The sequence below is a fragment of the Neodiprion pinetum genome, chromosome 1 (assembly GCF_021155775.2).
Source record: "Neodiprion pinetum isolate iyNeoPine1 chromosome 1, iyNeoPine1.2, whole genome shotgun sequence".
Lineage (NCBI taxonomy): Eukaryota > Metazoa > Arthropoda > Insecta > Hymenoptera > Diprionidae > Neodiprion > Neodiprion pinetum.
In genome coordinates, this window is record NC_060232.1 from 7,285,968 (window position 1) to 7,311,555 (window position 25,588).

General features: G+C 40.0%; 1 protein-coding gene across 4 annotated transcripts in view; it reads right to left on the reverse strand.

The window, feature by feature from the left end:
- dlg1 (discs large 1) overlaps positions 1-25,588 on the reverse strand; it is a 390,478-nt gene that overhangs the window by 289,101 nt on the left and 75,789 nt on the right. The window contains exon 1 of one of the 4 annotated variants that reach the window (XM_046616247.2): positions 15,382-16,265. The exons of the other annotated variants lie outside the window; for them this stretch is intronic. Coding sequence (XP_046472203.1) covers positions 15,382-15,454 — 73 coding nt within the window. The 5' untranslated portion in view covers positions 15,455-16,265. Of the gene's footprint in view, positions 1-15,381; positions 16,266-25,588 lie in introns of those variants that run through there. 4 annotated transcript variants of the gene reach the window in all.

Here is a 25,588-nt window from a genome sequence, read left to right on the forward strand (position 1 = left end):
AACGCAAAAAATATATGATAAACAAAAAAAAAACACGCCGTTTCACTTTCGCAGTTACATAAAACATTCCCCGTGTCGTTACAACCATGTACACGTGGAGAGATTTTCAGTAAAAACGTATGAAACGTTCGTAATGTGTATCAACGAGACCCACCAGGTCCTCTCTCCGATGTACCGGCGAAATGAGACGAAAGGGATAGGAAAAAATTTATATGATTTCAGATGCGTTGCATACCTACCGAAGGAAAGAGAGGGAGAAGGATAGAGAGAAAGAGGATGATTGCATTTTTCTTTTTTGAATAATACCACTGCGGGTTTTCGAGCAGGTATTGATTACCCACCTTTTTAAATCCCATGCGCTCCTCGAGCACAATGAAAAACGAAATGGGAACGGAAAGACCAATTATTTTTCTTCTGAGAACACCAAATTACTGCATAGTAATTAACCGTAAAATTAAAGTGGTTGTCCAAGTGGAACATCCCCTAGACTTGGAAGAGAGAGAGAGAGAAAGGAATGTTGGGTAATTGTTGTGTCGGAGTAATAAACCCCGCATCAACGAATACTGGGAGTTCCTGAAGAAGGCGGACAAACTTAAAGAGCGAGATACGGAATACAGCCTTCCGTACGTCCCTGTGTGTATGAATTTTTATACGGCTAATCAGAGGATTGATTACCGCCCCTGTTCTCTCACGTTAATACCTCTGCCTGATATCGCAAGGTTGGGTTTCGCTCATCGCCGCGTGTGTCTCAAATATTTCAACTAGGAACAACAGGGAGAAACATGGAAACAAAGGGACCGGAGCCTCTGTAATAATACTCGTATTCGAGTGTTCAACGAACAACATTTATCAAGAAATGATAATATTTTGACGCTTTCGGGTTACTTTTTGCCGGTGCGTCGTTGTATTGAAAAAAAAAATAACCAAATAAAATTGAAAAATAACAAGAAACTTAAAACTCGCTACCGCGATAAATAATGTACGGGCGCCAAAAAAATTTTACTGTCACGATCAATAAATCATCCGCAGTTATAAAGTTTATATTCAGCTTTTACGCGTACGAAAATTTTTACACCCGAAGCATGGCTTCCGCAATACACACGAATGCGAATCTATCAATTTGCGAAATTGCGATCGTACAGAGTCTCAGGGGATATTGGCAACACCCTCGCACTCCAAAAAATATGAATTCATACAGGTATTCGGTATACGGATATCCGAACAGAATGTAGCTTCTATCGAGCTTGAATTCTAAAAGCTGCCGGATGATGAAAAAGTTTTCATCCGAAAATGACGAAAGCGGATTAATCAAATTCTATCCTTTCCCCGTGTCAATTTCACGTCGAATTCCAGAGTTCGTGGAACTGGATGACAGAGGGAGGGTGGTGGGTTGATTTAAAAGTCGCAGGAAGCAGCTTTCTCAGACGGCCAATCAAATCACGACAGTGCGCGATCTTTACCTTACACTCGCGTTATTACGCCTCTCCCAACATTATCATCACTATTTATCGCCCCGTCGTAAAAGTGTCATTCGTGATTCATTTGATCCGCCCACGTGAGCGCGAGACGGAAAGGATTTCCGAAAACGAATGCCCGTCTTGCGGCAAATGGCCTCGATCCACCATGCCTTATTTTCCCTTTTCAATCCACAGACACAGTCAGACACGTAGAAACGCAACCGAAACGTACATGGATCGACGTATATCTGCGCACACGGGGCAAAAACGCCTGCATCCTTCCAACCCAGACATTATTCTCCGTCGTATACCAACGTCTGTATCCATACGTTAAGACTCGCGTGTTCGAAGGTACGTATACGCGAAGACATCCACCCAGCGTTGTACCAACGGCAGGAATTATTGTAGGTACAAACTGCGGCCCTCCAAAGTAACGAAAACTCCTCCGAGCAACTTGTTTCGCATCGTTTACGATTTCCAATGACGATCCCCGCGAGTTTTTCTCGGGGAGTAAAACAACTTTCGGCAAATTGCTTTCGCCGAATACGCGGCCTCCGCCGCTTGTCTCCTCCATGCTTGAACAGTGCCCAGGGATATGGGTTAACATAATCTGCTACACTGCCGGCTCTTATCGTCATTGATTCTCTTACAGGTATGTACCGGATAAATATCTGCTATTGTCTTTCGCTTTGCATCCCTCTCTGTTTATTTTCCTAACAAATGGCACAACACCAGGTTTCTCGAAATAAACTGATGAGTAAAGTTCCAGCTTCTCGCGTGCAGCGAAATGTGGCAAAGTCGTTCAATTTATCGTTAATACGTATATACGTAACGGGAATCCAGTTTCCTTCGACGACGGTAAAAAGAACGAATTTTCCTATTTTTCTTCTTCTCTGACTTATAGGAAGAGATTTTTCAACCGCAACCTAGACAAAAGTCCGTCTCGCTACCCGTGAGGAAAGAAAGAACCACTCAAGACTTGCGGGCTGATACTTCAGCCGGACATTGAACTCGACCAGTGTCAAATCACCCGCAAATTCCGGGATGGAGAAGAAGACAAAAAAACGGAGAAGAATAAGCGGAAGAAGCAGCCGCTGAGGCGAGCCGAAGAAAAGGTAAGAGCTACCGGACAAACCACCGAAAAGAACCCCGACACTTTTTGTTACGATTTCTCGTCAGGACTGGTGGGGAAAAAAAGAAAATGAGATACTTTTTGCTCTCACAATTTTTTCACTTATTTTATCAAGCTCTACAGGCATGTGTATTATACACGCGTATTTGTACACAACGTAACATAATGTATGGAAAAATGTATTATAGCCTAAACGCGAGAAAAACACGACGGAGTCTTTTTTTCTTCATCGTGCAAAGATCGAGATCCAACCCTAAACGCGAGACGAGAACAAAAAAAAAATAAATAAATAAATCTGTAGACAAGAAAAGCTTGTATAACCGAAAACAAGAATTCCGACGCGTAATCTATTTCCGGGCTAATATTGTTACAGAGGCTTTGAAAAGCATCTGCATGAAACTCGATAAACAGTTTCGGAGGGGTGAATGTGAGCGGTGATTTGGGGGGAAGGATTTCGAGGGAAGTTTTTCGGACGGGCGGAAAACAAGGAGCGAACAAATAACAGCGATTGCATCGCGTCGCTGGAACGCCGCGTCGGTTTTTCGGCGATTTGCCGGACTGGCGAATGAATCTCCGGATAAGAAAGAACGGAAAGAGAAACAGGAAAACAAGGGAGGGGAAAAAATTCTCTTACACGCGGTTACATCCTCTCGTCCGACGGTCATGCCGTTTCCTTCTTCTTCCTTCCTCCTTCCTCGGATCCCGCTATACCCTTCGGCCTAAGGTCTTGCACCATTTTCCCGGATATCCCGTGGGACATTTACACGTCGCTTTATGGCTTCCCGAACCGGTATTATTCCTCGGATTGCCCCAGAATCGAACCAGTGTATTACCAGAGTCGTTTGTACGTAACCGACAGCCGCAGCAGCCTCGCAGGCTCCTTGAATAATGACTTTTCTCTCTCTCTCTCTCTCTCATTTTCATTTTGTAGTCGTTACTGGACTGCCAATTTTTTCGTAATCTTCACGTTTCAAAATCATCTTCGACCCAACAACATTGTCGTGAATTATTTTAAATCAATGACCGGAAAATCACGTCGACATACATTTGTTGGATATAAGAAGTCCGATATACGTATAAACTAACTACATTAAAGTGACGAGGAACAAATTTTTCAAATCAATAAGCTCGCGCCCCAAATTGACCTAAACTTCTTTTTAATTTTGTCAATGTGAACAAATCGACACAACTTAAAGGAATATCTTAGACACGTAGTAATTCGCGAAGCCAACAAACGTAATTTCCTTCTTCTTCCGCGAGTAAGGTACATAAATAATTCGCCAAATTTTACGCCTAGCCTTGTAAAAGGAGACGAAGTATAAAATTTTCTGGATTTATATTTACAACGAAGTGAGAGTACGTAGCCACATTTAGGGGTGCGTACGCGTCGTTAACGCCCGTTCAAGCGTTTAAGACGTAATAGACACGGGCCAACTTTCATCCCGCGTAACATCTGCGCCGCTTTACGTCAAGTCTAGGTTGAGAGAAGGCTGAAAATTGTACCCCTCGGAGTTTCCGTTGCTGCTACTACCGCCGCTAGGCAGGTTGCTTGGCAAGTCTATAATAAGGGGTCCCCGTATCCAGTTGATGATAACTGCCAGGAAAGTGTTGCCACTACTAGACAGCGGGAGCTGCTTTAACGTTAAATACGACCTTATAACTTAGCAGGCTTGACGCTTGACTTGATAAACAATTCCGCCTTGGACTTGTTCGTAGAGACAGATGCTTGTTTTTTCCCTACGAGTCAACGGCGGAAGGAACGAACCTCGATTGCTGCAAATTCTTAGATTAATGAGAATTGAATGATTTTAAATAAGCAGACAGCACGTTTCACGCTTAGCATCGAGAAAGAACTTGTAGTTTACAGTTTCTGCATTTTCAAACACTATATCCTCAGGACGTCAGGATACTCGTGATTTCTTGCAATTTTGCTACTTTTGAAGAAAGCGTATAATCGCTGCATGAAATCACAAAGAATTGTGAAAAACATTGTCAATTAACATTATAATTTACTTCTGAAAATACATAATTTACGAATTTTTATCAAACCATGATTTTGTTTATTCCTCGAATATGTAACATTCACTGCACGGAAGTAGATTTGTTCAAATGTCAATAAAGATCTGATCGAAGATATTACCTTATACGGTAAGAGTCTTGAAAAGAAAAAGTTCGTAATCTGGTATAGCGTGATTGAATGGATCGAGGTTTTTCTCATGCTACGATTGTTCTCGCTGGTAAAAGAAGCGATGTAAAAAAACAAAAAAAAAAAAAACGCAGCCCATAAATAAAAGCTTTGTGCGAAATTTCCGTTTCTCCGGCAGTGTTGGAATAGAGGATTTCTACACGCGAATCGGCTGGTAATCCGCGAATAAAAGGAAAGAGACGGAGAAGAAAAAGAAAGGGAAGAAGAAGAAGAGAGCGAAGAGCGAAATCCTTCCTCAGACCTTCGCGCGCGGCGATCAAAACCCAGCGAAATTTATACAGCAAGCGGTTAGCCCTCGTTAGGGTTAATTTTAATTTGCGGTTTCTTACAGCAGTGATTCCTCGAGTTTTTGAATCGCTGGCCAGCCGACTGACAGCAGACTCTTGCCGACGGGTCGTTTAGCCTCAAAATTTCCCAAATGACTTTCGCCTCTCCGATAGTTTAGCACCAAGGTATTAGTCGGCCTCCCGTCACTTAACGAATCGCTCGCGAGACTGATTAACGAGACGTGCGAAATTAATCTTCCAGCTCAACCGTCGATCGGTGTTGAAATTTGAATCGTATTCGACTTGGAACGAACACCAGCTTGCGATTCTACGATTATCCCACGATAAGCTAGGTTCAAGAGAGCTTGCAAATCTTATCTAGAAATGGATCATCCACATTTCTACAGGCATGCACGCATTTTATAATAATATATACATTTTCTGCCAGAAGTTAAGTGCAAGAAAAAATTTGCAAAATCACTCAACAGATTATACAGGCTTGCGGTGATATTTCCTGCGCAACATTTAGTAGTAATTTCGGTAGGTACTAGGTACAAATGTATGAAAAACATATTTACAAAATTCTATCACGTAAATTTTTTGAGAATTTTTTTCTCTCTTTCTAGAATTGACTTCTAATTTCTGCGTCAAATATATGTGTTAACGATGTGTTGATATTTAAATATTCATCTACCCTGAATAGTTGTTGTTTCTGTCAAACAAAAAAAAAACAAACTGTCAATATACCTAAATACCCAAAAAAAGCATTATTACTTAAGGGGGTAATGAAAAGTTGTATTTCGGAGTCCTCTGTTATTTATCTAATCAGGTTTTTGAGTATAGCTGACGAGCGATTCTTTTTATAATTATGTGTCTCACGTTACAAAGATAACATATCGTACACCCAACGCAGAGAATAAATTATTATTATCAACGATTACAAAAACTTGCACACCCACGTTTGTATTATCAGTCAAGTTCGCCGGAGTAAATTGTCTCCCGTAATCGATAAGCCTAATTTAATTTCTGTTACCATCGGATGAGCCGGGGATCAAAATCTAGACGTGACAGTGCACGTCGCGCTCGTTTGATAACAAGATAATAATTTCAAGGCTTCTCTCGCATAAAGCTTACGCCACGGGTGAATAGACAGGGTAATCATTCATCCGAATAAAGTGATTTATTTTTGTATACACAGAAGGGAAAAAAAAACAAATAATAAGGAAACTAAAAGAAAGATCAATGTAGCGAACACTAACTACAGAATTTCGTTTCTACTCAATGCGGTTGATCATAGAGATTCATTGGTCCGTTGTCAATAGGAATTTTTTGAAATTGATATTGTAATAGAGGGTAAAAAATAGGCGAAAAAATCGAGACGTCTAGTCTGGATGTTCATCGCGCAGTCTGCGGAGCTACTTGATAAATTTAAACTCCCCTGGCGCTTTCTGTGCTTTGGCTGAAATGGATTTTCATGGTCGTCAATGTTCCCCGGTTGGCTAGCTCTAAATCGCCGCTACGACCTCCTCGATACACGGACGTAGCCAGCACGCGAATGTATCACAATTTATGACGACGAGAGAGGGTTGAAAGAAAAAGGTGGAGAAAAAAAGAGAATTAAGAAGCCGAGCGAGCCGAGAGATTAATGTTCGAGGCTTTGCCAAAGCTTGATTTATTCATCGTGTTACCGCACGCGCCTCGAGTGCAACGGCAGCGATGTTATTCGTTAATCAACGCACATGCAACGACTTCGTTTTCTTCACCTCCCGAATGCAGACGTGTAGCGGTGGTTGCAGAGCAGCCGTTTCAAAGGTTTCATTAATAACTTCATGGCCATAGAAATGAGATGCGTCGAATCACGACACGCCTTCGATTATAATGACTAATTAAACATCACTCGTAATTCAATGACCTTTCAATAACACTTGTACCAATGCATGCAATAAACGTAATATTCGCAAAGATATTATTATCGAGCAATTCATGCATTATTAACACACCCTTTTAGAGACAATTTTTTATTATTCTCAAGCCAGCTGCGTGGTGGGTTTGAGCAAACACTTCGAATTTCTCATGTTAGCTAAGGCTTGCCTGGAGTGCCTACTGCTATCGGGTAAGATTTGATAACGTTTCTCCGAATGGCCACTGTGTCGCCCCATCTGTTGTCAAGGGTTACCACTTTCTCTTCGGCGAGCTGAAAACGAGCTCCGTCCACCGGCAATGCGTCGCAACTGTTTCCACTTCGACGACGCTCAACCTGGCAACTCGCTAGGCCTTCCGTCGCCCTGCAACTTTCGACAGAGACACGTTTAAATCACCGACGATGAGAGCCACGAAGCCCTGCCGGGCCACCTAACGGCCGTTTCCGCAACAAGTCCAAACAACAGCGCCTCCTATCTCGCATCCTTGTGTTCGGGACCTGGAAGGGGAAGAACGCTTCTAACATCGCCACTTCTTGTTCAAATGCCGCTTCGACTTCACGTGGTTGTTCTGTGCTTCAGCATATTACGTTGATTGCGATATCTTCTCTTTATCTGTTTTCTTGTGTCTGATAACCGTTTATCTTATTTCGTAAGTAAGCTTTCGTTATCGCACGACTTCCCGAAATACAAATTCCAATTTTTGAAGATGAGACAAGCTCCTTTTCATTATTTCTACGTTGTACACTCCACTTTCTGAATTGGGTGTGTGAACAACGTCGGATCTTATTTTCTCTCTCTACCGTTCCGTTCACGTTTTGCTAATGAGTGCTCGTATCGCCTGTTTGTCGTTTGTAATTAATTATTGTTCGAGTTTTATTCGTTAAGAGATGAGCGTTATTTATCGCGCGTTGCACCATCCATTTTTGTGTTTCTCCAGCTTCCAGCGTAGGTACTGCGGCATATTGCGTCATTGGTGCTATCTCGTTTTATGGTACGATTAATAGTTAAATATCGTTTATCTGCTTTAATAATTCGATACAAAATACGAAGATCCTTTCTTTTTCATTATAATGTCTTGTTTTATGAATTGTCATCGCGTTCGTTATATAAGGTTAGGTAGAATCCTTACAACTAACAATCTTGTCGATTAAATTTCGTTTCCATGGCATTTACTGCAGCAAGCAGCTAAAATTTACTTCTTCTTCTTTTTTTTTTGTATTCCTCCATTTTTTGTTTAATCTCTTATTTTGTTTTTTATTACCGTTGAGCTCTGATTCACCGTGGAGTTCGCGCGGCCGTTAGAAGATAGATTGAGAGATATAAAAATTTGCCAGATCTCGCGCATCGAGCAAAGCTGGAATTGAAAAAATCGTCGTGGATATAAAGAAAAATTGACATTCATGTAATCGCGCGCCTTCCTCTCACCGCGTGGCAGGAATGAAACCGTACCTCCACCGTCATTCGTTGTCCTTATTTCTCTACTTCAGCCCATCCTTTTTGTCTTCGTAACTTTATACAGCTCTAGCAATTCCAAGGGGACCGGAATTCGGACGTTGAGCGATTTTCAAGGGTGAGAAAGGCCTCCTCGACGTTCTCTCCAGCACTGTGGCCGGAATACCGAAAGATAAATACAAAACGTCCTGAGACGGCGAAAGTCTTTATTTGACCAAGCGAACCAACAACCTCTGCATTGAGAAAAGTAGAAAATTGTTTCGCAGGTATTATATCAAATATTCAAATTATGCAGTAGAAACAATTGGCTACTCCGAAATCACATGCGATGTGCTTCCATAAACATTTCACAACGATTTTATTTTCATATTCGTTCTTTCGTTGTTGTTTTTTTTTTTTTTTTTTCCTATTTACTATAACATTTTCACCCCAAAGGCGAATGCGAGATTATCGTCGTTGGATACGTGCAGCAGATAAGTGAAGAGGAAATAAATGCGCAGAGATTGTAATCGGCGGAATTGAATTGGAGTGGATTAGTGAAAATCACCGCTGCCCAGTCACATTATCCTAGTAAGACGAAACGGGGTCCGGTCAAAAGAGATCGATTACCTCGACCTAAAAAAGGAGAGCTACAAGCTTGCAGGAGATATCATTGTTGAGGGAATTCCGTTCAGTTCGAACGCCCTCCTGAAGAAAATCGAATTACTATTATCCTAATTTCACTGCCCTACAATTCCACACAGAGTGATTATACTTATTCTTTTCAACTAACTACGCGTAGGTAAATTAAAACAGATTTTCTCGTTTGTTCTGCAAGCATCAGTATTACCGAATTTGAAGATGCAAACTCTGCCGACTTAATATTTCGATCGTGATGATCGGAAACTACATAATTTTCATTTCTATTCCGTGCAATAATGTTTCCCACATTGTATAATAATTTCCCTATTTGTTTGTTTTTTTAATCGGGATTTTTGCGAGTTCAACGGTAGGTTAATAATTGTTTTCACGCGGTAAATTGTACCGGAAATTGGACACATCGCGGCTTCTATGTCACCCGTACATAAAGTTGGAAGGAAGTCGAACAGCTGAGATGTGGGGGAGAAATTTTTACCCTCCAATAACGCTCGATAAAAGTATAATTCAGTCGATAAAGATCGCGATCGCTGCCGGTAAAATGGCGTAAAAAGTTTCCTCTGCTTATAGATCAGCCAATCACAAAGAAGATTTTATATGCCGTTGCGGGTGCATGTCGGCTACCTTGGTATAAACCTCTACCTTATACGTCTACACCGATATTATACGGTGAAAGTTTTCGAGTCGTATAATAAACCCCGGAGCTATATTTACGCATAATAACACATCCGTATAACACGATGGAACAGTAGCGACTCCCTTTATAGCGTGTATAAGATACTCGTATATGTATGAGTTTGCATGTATATCGCGTTGTTATAGAGGTACATTGTATTTCGTATCACCATTATACATACGAGTATGAAAATTTATCCCGATTTGGAAAACACATGCCTACACGTACGTGCATGAACGGAAATACAAGTGCAGTTACAGGGAAATATTACACGATAGCGGGCGTAATATCATCCTGCAATATATGTGTATATTCGGGCATGATTCAAAAAAATTCATTGTTTTTTTTTTCCAAATCATACCTTCGATTGTTGTAGGGAGAGGAAATAAGACGCCTGTCAAAATTCGAGCCCTCAATATTAATATTTAGCGGTTCCTGAACGCCATTTTTCATTTTCCATTTGATTAACAAGCGAAAATAAGTTTACTTTTATTCTGAATTTTGTAGCTCAGTAACGGGGCAATGTACGTTAATGTCCGTTACACGTTTTTGGAGGGAATTAAATGCTCTACAAAAAAAAAGTATCTTCCAATTTTTTTATAACTCAACTCTTTGAAAAGTTATTCAAGATTAAAGTTGAAATCATGTGAAAATTCACTTTTTTCGAGATTGACAGTGAAAATATTAAACTTATCACTAAATATTGTAGTTTTCCTTTGAAAAGCAATTACAACCGCTGTAAAATCATGTCGTTTAATTAATTTACAACTTGAGCAAATTTATTTTGTAATTGTTTCAAGTAACAATACGTAATAAACAAACAAATGTAGGTACATCTGTTATTACACGTGGCGTTAGTTTGTCGTTTAATCAAGGCGGAGTTGCGAGAGTGTGTCTAAAACGCGCTGTCGGGAAAAGTAGGAAGGAGTGTGATGAAAATCGTTGAAATTTCCTCGCAAATGCACACCCATTTACACAACATGCGACTGTGGGAATGTGGGTTCTGAAAAATCGCGTGGGATCCGGTCGTAAAACCATACATACACCTATATCCGTCAATAAAAAGACGAGCATCTACGTGATACTTTTTCCGTTCGGTAGGAAAAGCCTCCGGACCGCGGAGATCACCGGGGAGAATAAAGAGGGCTAAAGGTCTCTGGAACTAGTCGCCCCTCCTCTTCCAACTCTTTCACTTTATTCCCCTTTTTCGTTTTCTTCCTACGATGGCTGCGCTCCTCTTTCTACGAACGAGCGAGCGAACGTCGGTACGAACATTCGTAGCCTTCTTACGAAACCTTATTTACAGGTGTATGTGAGATACACGTACGTTCGTACGTACTTGCGTATCCGTACATGACGTATATTTAGACAAATGAGTTGACTCTCGACGTTCCAAATCCCTGAAAGATTACAACAAACTTTTGAAAGAGGCAACGCGTATTGTCGGTGCATATCCACAACGATATGGAACACTACGTAAGGATTACGCATACGTGCAGTGCGTGAAGAGAAAAATATCGCGGCATTTTCTTTAACGACTTCATAATATGTTGGTACATAATTGCGTATAGACATAGATTTCAGGTGGGTATATTAATATCTGAAAGATAAGAACAAACAAATAAATAAAACTAAAAAGGTAAATGCTAGTAGCGCGGTAAGGAAAGCGAAAAATAAACTACGCGTAATAATGGTATAACATACAATTATTCAGATCACAAGAAGAAGAAGAAGAAGAAGAAGAAGATTCTTGGATTCGACAAATCATGAATTCGCAGATTGCCAATTTTATTTCATGAAATTCCCGATGCGCGAATAGTTATGTGTCGCGAATTTTTAATTCAAACGGAGAGGAGTGAGAATAAAGCAAAAAAAATAAGAAATAAGAAAGGGGAAAGATAAAATATGAAACAACACTGAGACATAATTTGGGGGGGAAGTTTTCACCGCTGCAATGCAGAGTTCCGTAAATTTCGTATTCGTAAGGCAATATTCGCACTTCGTCGGACGTATATAGCATGCTCAAGACGAAGGATGCGCATTTTGTATTCAGAAGCGAACATTGTTGCGGTCTTGCGGTATTAGTAGGCATGTGTGCGATGTTGTACAGAGCGAACGCACACACGCCGACTATCAACCTAGCGAAACTTTCTCCTTACTAAAACTCGCGATACCCTTTGGAAAATTTCAGGCGAATTTATCTACACTATAACCCGAGCAGCCATTCTACTTTTCGACACCGCAGGTAGGGAAGACTGTCACTTATCAGTTGATACGCCATTGTATCGTATCTTGTACCCTCGGCGTGAGGCCCAGTTTTTGTCTTCCTTCCGACGTCAATTTTTTTTATTCTCTTTTGTCCGCAGTCGTTCATCGCAAAACTGATAAGCCTGAAATTGACGAGCGAAGAGCGGTATTACACCTACTTGAGAGGAGGAAGAAAGATCGTGGTGGAAAAAGACGGAGCGAGAGAGAAAGAGATTCTCGAGAATACTGTAGGTATCAGTTTTGATTTTGCGAATTTTTCATTACTTTTTTTAATATGTATTCGTCACATTGATATCGTGATTTCAATGACACCTGGATCTTTACCTATATTATAAAAGCAATACAATGATGTATGATATACGTAACGCTTATTGTTATGGGTAGGTATAATTAGACGTCGGTTGGTACGCAGTTTGAATAGCAGACTCTATGGGGTTTGTTTCGGGTTTCAGAATGAACTTTTGAAACATTTAGAAATTGCGGACAATTGTTTTCTCCCTAATTCGCAAAAAGCCCGTGATTTAATTACGCGCTGTTTTAAATACAAGGGTTTTTCACGCTGCTGCGAACGACAGTTTTGAACCTATATCATCGTATTGAAGTTAGTAACGTTACCGTAACGTTTCATGCTGCGGAAAAACCGGTATTTCGGAATTCTGGAATTATCTGAAATTCGGTAAACCTTGATAAAACAAAAAACACTCATATTTAGAAATCTTTGTTCCTTAAAAATCATAATAAAACAAAGAGAACAGTGATTTTTCCCCAATGTTTCGTTACGATAAAGTTAATAATTTCTACCCAATTCTATATCAGCTGCATACACAAATTTCGTTACGTACCTACATGCGTGTAATAAGACATATACCAGTACATAAATTTTACTTTACAATTAGAGAACCATCATATAGCGAAAAAATTTGTTGTATGTACTAAATTTGACCAGTAGAAATGTTTTTTACGTTCAAAGAAACGTCGCTGCATTAACAGAGTAATTATAACATATCACATCAATAATTTGGGTTACGGACTAAAACCACATTTATTTAAATCGATAAAAGATTCCTTTCACCATGTTTCGTAATTTCAACGAATTTCTATTTGTTTATACGTCAGGATCCGTAGGGAAATTTCATCCGTGTAAGCAGAGTGAATAATAAACATGGTCACGTACGAATTATCGGCTATACATGCACTTGTAAGTTCATTTACGTCGCTTGCACAATTTTCTCTCAACTTTATTAGATCTTCGTCAGTATTTGTATCGCATTCTGGATAAGGGGGACTGTCAGGATTTCGCGGCTGTAATACGGTACAAGAAAAAAGACCGTAGCGAGGTTGAAGCATGCAAAACCTACGAATCTTACGACAATTTTTTGCCATCTACAGTCCTTCGGTACCATTTATTTTTATTTTTATATCATGATATTCTACAATAACGAGCAAGGAATTTTTTAACGTACCACAGAAGTGAAAAATCTACCAAGTATATTGCGTATCTATCGCAACTCTGAAACAACGGATTTCATTCACTATCCGCGTGTAAATTCACCATCGGCGAATATTCCATGAGTTATAACCTCAGAATGGCATTTAGATGCAGAATTAACGGGTTTAACTGCTACGTAATGTAAAGCCTAGCATTATCTCTCAACAAATACGTTTCGCGTCGGTATAAATATATGTATATAATAGGTTATACATACGCATATATTCTCAATTCTAATCTAAATCCTAACCCCGATTCGTCAGCTTCCGAAGCTACCCAAAACGTTGGATGCATTTAACGATTGCTATTACGAATAATGATTCTCACTCATTAGCAGCAGGATGAAGTGTAATAATTCGACGGTAGCAATTGCGCCTTAAATTCACTGAGAAAGGTGAGAACTGAGGAATAAAAATATCGAGCAACTTCTTTAACAACAAATACCAAAAATAATTAACAAGTAGGTGATTAGGAATTGATTTACAAACTATCAACAATTACGATGATTCTATGTGAAACTCTAGCCTGCGTACCGAAGACACGTAATAAGAATTTCATATCCGTGGTTCGATTCATAGAATTTAGATAATACTAGCCTAAAAAAGTGCTGTACAAATTTCGGCCTGATCGATTCGAACATCTTTTAATAATCCTAAATGTCAGAGCACAAATATTTTAAATTCATTGGCATCTATTTACCGTTTCTGTTCAAAAAATTGCTATGAAATACGTCATAATGAAACTTTCGATCAGAAGTGAAATAGCGAAGAAGAATAAATTATCATAAGCACTGAAAAATAGTAAAACAACTGATTAAAAAATCAAAAGGTTTTGGAAAAAAAAAGAAAAAAAAAAGGAAGCAAATTCATCGACGAGTTTCGAGCGACGTCGACGAGCGAAAAAGCGCGCGTTGCGTCCGACCTTCCCCGACGTCACGTCACGTCACGGGTCGCGAGTCAGAGCTGCGTATAACAGTAGTGCAGGTCGGCGTTGAGTCGGGCGTCGACAGGGTGGACGGACCGCGACTGCATCCGACTTTCGAACCGTGACACGTCGAACCGAGGGTGGGAGACGTGCAGGAGATGCGATGGTGCTCGACAACTTTACGCGAGGCGGGGTGGAAGAAGAGAATCGAACGGAATGTTTGGTTCTAGGGCAGACGTGCGAACTCGTTTTGTTTTTTTTTTTTTTTTTTACTTTTTTTCCCCCCATTAACCATTCAGCCCTGAAAGAATGTTTTTATTCAATGGATAGGAGTGAAACGAACGTCTGCGGTATAAAAATTATACAGCTAAGAAAAAACAAAAAAAAAAAAAAACAATTAGGTTATCAAACATCAAAATTCCGGGAAAAAATCAGGACAGCAAAAAAAAATTTTTTCATGCTGAGCGGTGTGGTATTTTTTCGACAAACTTTGTACATTGAAAAAGAAATCGAATTTTTCATCTAAATATTGCTTTTTCGAGTCATACGTGAAAATGTCGATGAAATAAATAAATAGAGTCGAATTCGAAAAAGTAAGCTTACTCCTAGGATCGTCGACATCAAATCTTACTACGACCAATCGAATATCAAGAGCAGAAAAACCGCTGTTGACCAGTGTTATTCATTCATAGCGGTGAAAGTTGGAAGGGAAGTTAACTTGCGAAGGATCGTGAAAAAGAAAAATGAAAATAATATCCTCTGTCTTCGGTTGATTAAGAATTTATAACCAAAAAGTATGTAGGTGGAATGAAATATTTTGAGGAAAAAAAAGAAAGTCGACGCATCGTCCTTTTCGCGATGCGTCTAATTCTTCTTACGAAACTAACGCAGGCGGGATAGGTTTAGTCGTGACTGTCGGGATTTTCTTCGTATGCATAATTAATAGGACTTACGGTATCGTTCCAGGTAGAGAACGGTTGGTAAATAACAGCACATGCCATTGTCCGCGTGAACGTGGGCGTACATGTTGTACGGAAAATCGAGCCGGGTAATCCTTTTTCAAAAAGCCTGCACACTACACGCACTTGATGAAAAACTGGCAAACTCGCGGTTTCACTTCACTCGCGTTTCGCATACTTATCGTTAGTATTCGGACACCTCGACTCAATCGCTATCGATCACGTGTTCGACGATAATCCGTCACTTTAAAATCACTCGGAGGAGATTCGAAGCGTAAGTATCGCGAAAATAGGAAACAATAACTACACACGACGATCTTTCTCAACGGCCGAGCGAACACTGAGAGTTAAACTCGGAAGAGACCGATCAGTGTTTGGCCTTGTTCTAACTCATCGCGATCAACAAACCCTCAGCGTCGTTGGTTATTCGGACTCGTTCGCATACTTCGCAGTAAGTACGAAGCGAGTCGCGGCACACGATTAGGCACAAAACCGAATCGCAGTGTCAGGCTGTTATTCCACTGGCATCTGATAATTCCACACCAACAACATTTGAGAAAGCGGCCCGAGACTTTCGTCAATTACAATTAGCTAATGAATTACTCCTCGCCTCCGACCCTTAATCGAAATGAAAGATCGAGGCTCGTTCAGCACGACAGGTAAACACAACTGCTCGCAAGCCCTCGACCACTACGGCACAACAAAGCCACTCTGATCAAGGTGAGACGAGGTGCGTGGATCAAAGCAGAGAACAGGAAACGTCGACCGAACTGTTTTGGCAACACGGAATAAAGGTAGGAGAAAGGAGCTACGCGACACGCGAATTCACGCCTCTCGCTTGCAGCCACGGTCTCTGTCTCTCGAGGATTGAACTTTGCTTTTCGTTTCGTCTATCAACCATTCGTAAAAGTTTACTCTTTCAGCCGAGCGAGAGAAGAAGCGTTTCAACGCAATTGCGCCGGCGACGGCTCCGCTTTTTCAGCTTTCTCTCCGTTTTCCATGCAACTTGCACCGCTGCGGGAAAACTCCGATTCCGACCGCATTCCCCCGGGGGTGGAGAGCGGTAATCGGGGGATCGGGAAGAGCAGCTACACACGACCGCACCGCGTGGCCCTCGACCGCTGACTGGCAGAGCTCCACCCCCTTACAAGACTCGAACCCCGAAACCCACGCCGCCACCCTTCTGCCCTTCTTCCGCAGCTTCCGCAGCTTCCGCCCCTTCCGCCCCTCGTTCGCTCGACTCGCGACTCGAAACTCGCCCTCCGCGAGGGGATGGCTCTCCTCCCTTCACCCCCGGTTCCGCCGCTCCTTCGAGTCGCCTCCACCGCCGCCGTCGAGATCTTAAAATCGTCGCGGATCCGCGGACGTTGTTTCGAGGAACTGGAACGGCGCGAGTCCTTGTAGCGGAAACGAGGCAACGGTCAGGTCTGTTTAATTACGACGGATTAACGAGTCGCTCCTTCGAGACGCGCGAAGCATCGATTTGTATCCAACCGACGCTGACTCTTTGTACCTACCTCTTCGGATCTTTTTCATCCCCCGTCCGCGGGTTCGCCAGGGCTGAAAATCCGCGGGGCGAAGTTCTTCGGGCGAAAATTATACCTGCTTCGTCACGGCGGGGTGAACGGGTTTCTTTTTTTTTTTTTTTGCAAGCTATGTTTATTCGTCATCGTGAAAAGGGATACCTGCTATAAATATTGAACGTCGATCATTGTGTGCTATGATCAGGGGGGGGGGGGGGGGATTTTCTAAAATTAGCAAACGCCCGGTGTCGAATTTTCAAAGAGGCTAAAGCTATTTTATAGAATTTTAAATTGTAGAATATGTAGAATAGTATTTAAATAATAAAACGAAAATATAGAATCACCTGCAGAATTCTGACGTTTCCACGTTTTGAATTGCTTATGTATTTGTATACGTATATATTCGTACTTATTGTGATCATTCTGTAATATTTTGACCCTCCATTGAATTTTAACTTTTTTAAATTTTGACTTTTCTGTGTTTAGAATTTCTACTTTCGGAAATTCTGTGAAACAGATTTTTGCGTTTTTGAAGGTTTGATATTGTGATCCTTTTGTCTTTTACCTTTTCCACATCTTACCCCCAATTCTGATAATAATTTTTTTCGTTGCCTGCGATTTCTCTAAAAAATTTATCAATTTGCAGTACACTTGAAAGATTGACATTGCTTCGAGAAAATCACAAGTATAAGGGTCGGAAGCTGACGTTGCCGTTCACGGAGTTGAATTTTTCTTCAAGTAAAATCATTAGCAGATTCATTTACGAATAGATGGGATATAATTCGTAAGAATTTATTAAGCGATGCATTTGTGAACTATTGGAAAAATTTAATGACACACTATTAATTTCTCTTGAATTATAAGAACATTGATTGCTGAAATGTCTTCTACGTGTTTAGGAATTATTTCTATTCAGTTAAATTCTGCAAGTACTGATTAACTTCGTGCAATCTCGAGCTGTATCATTTTTAGTTGTTTTTTTTTTTTTTATAACTCGTTTGTATTTAGATTTTGCACTGGAACATATTCTTAAGACCAGATAATAACGAAAGACAAGAATCTGAAATCTCAGAAAATTTGATTTTCATTCTGAAGATAGATAATTTCTAAACGGGTAGTTCTTTCGGAGAATAAAAAATGGATCGATCGAATAGGCGGCGACGGTATCTGGTAAAAGCCAAGACGGAGGCGAATAGGAGCGATCATCCGGTACGAGAAATTCCGTTTCTATGTCCTTTCCTTAAAAGTTCGATCATCCTGAATATTACCGGGTAATAGCCTATCAGCGATTCTGCCCCCGACGAAGCGTCCGCTCTCTGTCATCTCCTACATCCATTCTCGATCAATGTCTTCCGGCTCTTTATAGAAAAGGAAAACCCCGCAGCTGCGTCTCCGTTTTCTCTTGTACGCGACGACGGTGATGCCTGCATTTCCAGAGATAGAAAAGCGGACTCACCGCAACTCGATCTTGAATCGTAGTCACGAGAACTTTTCGCGTCTCATATAGAGCGAAGATAAGCGAGCTTGCAATCATCCCACGTTTTAAATAGGACAATTGATTTTTGGATATTGTACAAGAGAACATTTATTCAATTGATCGGTGAAAAAATTGTTTGGGGGAAAAATAGATGCGGACGATTTCGAATGAAGGTGATAAAACGGGGGCGGAAATGTTATAGCCGAGAGTCCGGACTGCGGTAAATAAACCAGAGAAAGAGAGATTCATTCGTTGCTACAGCAGAGGTATTGTGCGCTTGTTTACTCTAAAAGGATCAGGCCGACTGACCTCCTGATGGAAAATCCTTTGAAGACTGAAGTGCCTAGCCAAGACGGCGCACTTGAGACTCATTGCGAGACGTTGCGCTCCTTAATTACCCCACCTCGTCGAGATTCGGGGGGAGACACTCGAAAGACTACTTGCCGTGCGACTACTTCGCAAAAACTAGGCAGCTACACGTCTCGCGATACAAACACGCCAGGCCGAGTCCTCAATGCCTTGAAAATTAGACATTTTCTTTAATTAGCAATTCTAAAGCTGCCGAGGTGTTTCGGGAGCCCGAAAGAAGAACGACACCGCTGTAGAAGCTTAAAGACGAATGACAAATTTGTGACTGCCAGAGCTGATCAAGATATATCCAATTAAATAAAATTCGATCGGGCGGAGCAAAATTTTAAAATCTTATATTCCAATTATAAGTAGCTATAATAATAATAATAATAATAATAATAATAATAATAATAATAATAATATATGTATATATATATAATAATTATATGTATATTTAATGAATAGAGATTATTATTTACATCGATGATGAATTCGAAATTATTTCGACAGGGTTTTGATTCAACTTCAAGTCTTTCTTGTTTCACTCGAGTATAAAGGAATATTTGAATAAGGATTTCAAAATATTTCTATCATAATTTCAATAAAGAATATTCACGTAAACTAAAAAATACCAACAATCAGTCAATTCTGGTAATTCAAACGATTTATTCCCCTTTCTGAATCTCCGTTTCAAACCTCGACTAACTTCTCCAGATAACAATGAAGCTTATTTAAATACTCTTGTTAAAACTTTTGTTTACACGGTCTTTGTTTTCTTAATTACATTCACGTCACATTGAAAACGTTTTTGTCATTCTCTACCAAGGCTACATTCGTTTTCATTCCGACTTTGAATGAGGCATATAACAGCTACGAGAAGGATGTGAAAAAGGCTACGCGAATTCTTCGTACATCCTGGCTACTACCGCATTAGGTTTCAAATGACCGCGCAACAAGGCTGGTGTGATGATACCGAGTTATGAAAAAAATATTAGTACGAAACATGGCGGCCCTTGAAGCAAACTTACAGTTTCAGGATACGTGTGTTTACGTACAAAAGTGTATAATACACGTATGCATGGTCCCATGGGAAATTCAGAGGTGTGGAAATTTCCGCATTAATTTTTTTCGCGGTTGTCATTTGTCGTTTTTTCATGTCAAACACTGGTTGAACAGCGCAGGTGACGCAAACTGCAACAGAAGGTCTTTGAGAAACGAGATTAACAATTATGAAATCTCCCACATTCGTCTAGCAATATCCACAGAAAAGAAAGACACGCTGGCCGCAAATTTTTGAAAAAAAAATTCCACGGAATTTCCAGGTTTTCCAGTATAAAAGTCCCAGTTGTCGCTAACGTTTTCCCAGTTCTAGTAAGTTACTAAAACTTGAATCGTTCGGCATATTAACTCTATATTCGGTTCAAATTCAATGAAGTACGAAATTAAATTTGTCACCTCGAAAAATCATTTCTAATTCCCATGATGGAAAAATGATATTTTCAGTTTCTTCCACGACAATTATAAAAATTCCCTAACGATTCCCAGTTTCGAACGACCCCTTTTAAATTTCCTGAAATTTCCGGATTTTTCAGGTTTTCCGGGTATGTGGCCACCCTGGAAGAGTAACGGCTCGGTACATAAGAACAGTCGCACTCTAAGCGAGATGTAACATCTATACACCGTGCATGAAAATATATAAGAATACACGTAGGCGCATATAAGGCAAGGGAGATCCGGCACGGCAAAAAGGGTGACAAAAAATGTCGAGATTGAAGTCCCAGAGTTGCTGCGCACAGCCACCGGCCTATAAATCCTGCTTGCACGAGCTTTTCGACGTGATGCACTCGTGGAAATACACGTAATAATTTCGACGAGGTGACGTAACTTTCGTATCCGCGCGAGTCTCTTTGTCTTCGAGCAAATATTATCTAAGAGTGGAAATATTCCTGACGCGCGGGTAAAAAATTCAAACTCGAGGTATTAAATTCCGCTACTCGAATTTCCCCGTCGAGTCTGTAAGGATAAAAATTAAGCAAACACTGTGACGTATTGTCTCGTACTCTTCTCGAAGTTATATAAACACAATCATCCGATCGCGAGAGTAAAACAATTCTCGGATAGACGGCAGTCGGCAAGCCCTGGTTTCTTCTTCGTTCCTCATAATAAAGAAAACTTTTCTAACAACTGTTTAGGACGACACTCGCAAAGTACCCCCACACCTATCCTACTTAATAATGACGGAAGGAATTCTCTTTGAAAGTGGCTCGCGTGTTCCGTCAAGTGTCTGGCAAACTTTTCGAATCGTTTACTTATCGCACACTTTTCTATATGAATAAATCCGCTCGCACATGTTTACCTACCTTGTACATCTTACTTACATTTCTACACAGCTTTTACAGAGAATTTTATACCTCGTTTTACTTACCCTGCGAGAATAGTAAACGAGGGTAGGAAAATTCCGGCGAAAAGAAAGGCATTCCTCGAATAACGCGAACGTTTATTGTTATTATTATTATTATTATTACTATTTTGTTTCTTTTAACACTGGTAGGATACATCTGCTCAACAAACAAATGGAGGTAAAAAATGATTGAGGGTTCTGCGTAGTGAATAATTTACTAGGTCTAATTACCGTGTGACTGATCTAATGATGCAAAAAATTAACAAGCGAGCGCTCCAATTTTTCGTATCCAAAACCACCGGGTTTATTTCCTGATTTCGATTTCCTAATTTGTTTCGATTAATTTCGGTAGATACGAAGTGCAACCTCACTGCAGATTTCCTGGGGCAATTGATGAGAGAAATCCGAATAGCGAGAAGAGCGGGCGGAAAAATTGTCGAAAAAATTGAGTTGACGGATGTGGAAATAACGGTATAATCACATCCTAGAGTTTTTTCCTTTCTCTCTCACGGTTAATTTTTTTCGTTTGCCCAGCTGCCTGCGCGAAAATATAGATGACACGATGAAATTCTCGATTGGAAGGTGGAAGAAAAATAAAAACAAATAACAAAATAACAGATTTTAAAACAATAAATGAACGAAAATCGACAGCACAGTTAGCTTACTGAAAATTCAATGAGGACCGCGATCCGATTATTTCTGCAAAGCAATTCGTTTCAATCAATCCTGACAAATGCGCGAAACTTTTAGAGTGTTTTTAACTTTGAACGAAAGGGTCGGAACCCGAGTTGCAGGAAGTTATTCCGAATCGCAATTTTGCTAATGAAAAACGGACGGGGAAAAAATAGTGCCAGCTCATTGTGAGTTTCAAACTTAGCTGCATACATCGCATAATATTTTACAGGCATATTTATACAACAATATCAGTTTGTATATCTTGAGAGTGCCGGATTTTTTTTTTTAAATAACCGACCTGCAAGCGAACCAAAAAATATTTCCAAATGCTAAAGATGTCAAACGGGCAGAAGAAAAGCAATAACCCCACAATTCGGGGGGTGGTTAATTCGTTTTTCAAACCGGATATACTATTTTGGAACGATCGGAATTGGCAATTTCTATTCGTGATAGCGATGGGTCACCTCCGGATAAGGGGGAGTAAGAAATAAAATTATCCAGGGGCACCTCCCCTGACTCGAAAACGGATATAGGATCCTGTATAATCTTAGAGTAGAGGCACGTCTCGGCCTGTGTAAGTAACACGTGAGCATGGTGACACAGCGGCATACTATCTATGCGTTCCGAATGCCGGAGTTTAATTTTTTATTGCACACACATGTATGCGTGACAAATTTATAAGAGAGCTAGAGAGAGTTTGGATTTTTTTAAATATTGATAACGAAGATATTTCTTTCAAGGTGGGGTACAAAAATGTGACAGACCGAAAAGTCGACGGGACGAAATCCCGAAAGTTGAAAACGTAGAAAGGCCATAAATACGAAAAGATTAGCTGTGGAAAAATAAAAATTGAGAACGCAAAAATATATAAATAAATTTATACCGTTTTTCCTTTTTTTTTTTTTTTCTTTTCTTTGAGAATGGCCAAGATTACGAAGGGCAAAATATTGAAATACGAAAATACCGAAGAGTCAAAAAGTCGACTTTTCAAATGTCAGGCTCGAGCCTGTGTCGAGAATCTACGAATCCAAATTTATCAATAATGACCGAGCAAAGACTCGGAAGGTCGAGACCCCGAAACCCGCCAAGACGGAATGGCCAAAATGCCGGAAGGTTGGATGACGTTGGAAGTCCATTTATTCTCCGCAACGCCACGCGTGTCCGATGGCTGGTGTCTGGTTCCATCCGGCATAAGTCTACGTAACTATGACAACCGTATTGCGGCCTCTCGGCTTTCCGGCCCTTCTGCATTTTGCGGATCGTGATTTCGCTCCTTCTGAACTTTGATTGTCGACAGCTAATTTTTTCGATTCTGCGACTGCTCGAAGTATGAGCCGCTATAAATTTTCAATTTCGGCACTTTCATATTTCTCTATCTCCACATTCTGTACTTTGATCATTCGGATAAGAGAGCGTTCGGTTAAATGCACTTTCGGGAAAACAGTTATTCTACTACGTGATTTATCGAAAATCCCAATTTCGGTACGGTGTTGAATTCTTAATTGTTTTAAAATTCGTATCTCGAATATGTCGGGTTTTCGACAAGTTGACTTTTTGGTTTTTCGGAATTTCGACCCCCACCCTTTTTTCCTGTACCACCGGAACAATATTACCAACATCGTTCCTCACAATGCTGTACGTATTTAATGGTATATTGGTTATAATTAATGATATCACGATTTTGTACGCAGCTTAATTTCGTTTTATTTTTATTTTTTATTTGTAAATCTGGCTTGAAGATATATGAATGAAATAAATCACGTCGAAAAGGTGGCCTGTTACATATTATACGTGAAGTAAATTCCGTAAATATCATTTTTGTCCACACGGCTTTGAAGTCGCGTAGCTATCATATATTTTTGCGTGTTTGCAACTATTACGTGGTATGTTATCACTATCATACAACACCTTTGTTTTGTTTTTTTTTTTTTCTTCATTTCATTCATTTTTTGGCAGGGGGAAGAGGGGAAAAATATACGCCACAACGATTTCACGCGCGCGACATGTGCCTGAAATATCTTATGTTTCATTTTCTTATCACCGAATAAATATGAGACGTCACTGAAAATGATTTGACAAGGAATTGTATAATAGGAACGGACGTTGACTGCATATAATATATACATACATTCTCAAATGTAGAGATCAACATACGCGTTTCTTTCATTTAGTTGAAGGAATAATGCTTTATTAAATAATTACATTTCCCAACGTATAACGCGCCAATAGGACTATTTTAATCTCGGTAAATGCCTGTCAAGGATTTAATTACGATTTTTATTTCACCTCTAGGAATTTCCATTAAAACGTCATGGATCGCCGATTAACAATCGTGCAGAAGTGATTTCCTTATAATTACTCTGAACATTTGTTCTATTTTCTTGTGTTTCATCCTCTCTGGAAATTTGTGTAATCAGGATGTTCGATGCAGCTGTAAATTCCAATTGAAAAAAAGATAATGACAGTACTGACTTCAAATGTAACTTCAGTTGCCTACGTTGAGAGGAAACTCCCGGTATTACGATACAGATTTGTAAATCTGCTGCACCCTGGAGTTGTATTTTGTAAAATATTTGATAATCGAGTAAAAGCAACGCAGAGTGGCGGAGCGTAGATTTGAGTTTTAACAGAGAGAAAAATCGGAGTAAACGAGATTAATCGCGAAACGAAACGGAATTCCGTAAACGATGTACGTACATGTACGTGCACGCGTTACATAAAAATATTCCACCATCAGATCTGCGAGCCTCTCCGGTATGCCGTGCACAGATATGAGGAGAAAAAAAGAGGGGGGGTATTCATATAAACGGAAAAGAAGATACAGAAAATATTTGAGATACACTTAGTCGAAGATCTTATCACTGGCTGTGATGCGATTGTGATTTAAAAAGATTCCCTGGTGTTTTTTATACCTCGTGCTGTACAAAAATAAAACTCCTAATTTCTGATGCGCTATATATTATTCACGTGATTAAAAACGTTACACACACACACACACACACACACATATACATACATGTATAGCAATGGAGGTGGAATAAAAACCGCGAGATTCACGAGTTTTGCGCAAACCTCGCGTTGCACCCCGTCAAAAACAAGCGGCTTTAAGCCGGCCGTTAGCCAACTCTCAAACTTGCCGTTTTGACATTGTAGCTTCCAAGTTGAAATAAAATATTTATTAGTATCCAATTCAAATTTCAAACTACAAATTCAGATTCGTGATGAATGATTTACAAGCCCTCAGTTACCGAATTGCATGAAAATATCACGACTTTTTTTTTTATTGTACCACTATAATGGATACGAGATTACAATTTTCGAAGTCTGACCTTGGATTTGTTATCGTGGATCCAAAAAAACTACGCCTACTAATTACTACCAAATCTGAATATATTTAGATTTTTTTTCCACCATATTGGTTTCGCCATTTTGGATATCGCAGATCTGACATCAGGTTCGTGTTCAGCCACTCGACAAGCCTTCGAGTAGCTATTTCCGACAGAATTCAATTGTTTTTAGTTTTTTTTCGCACAAATCGCCTCAGCCCTGGTTGTTCGAATACCGTGAATACTTAGTTCAAGCCTGCAGGTACATCTCTATTTATAGGGACAAAAATTAAGATCGTAATTGATTAACGGTTGCATTCCATACAAATTTCCCCCAACCGCATAAACTTTTTCAGGTTTTTTCCCGGCGTGTATTTATTTCCTCGTCTTTATGTTTCTGCACGCTTGTTATCGTTTCTACCTTATTTATTTATTTATTAGTTTTTTT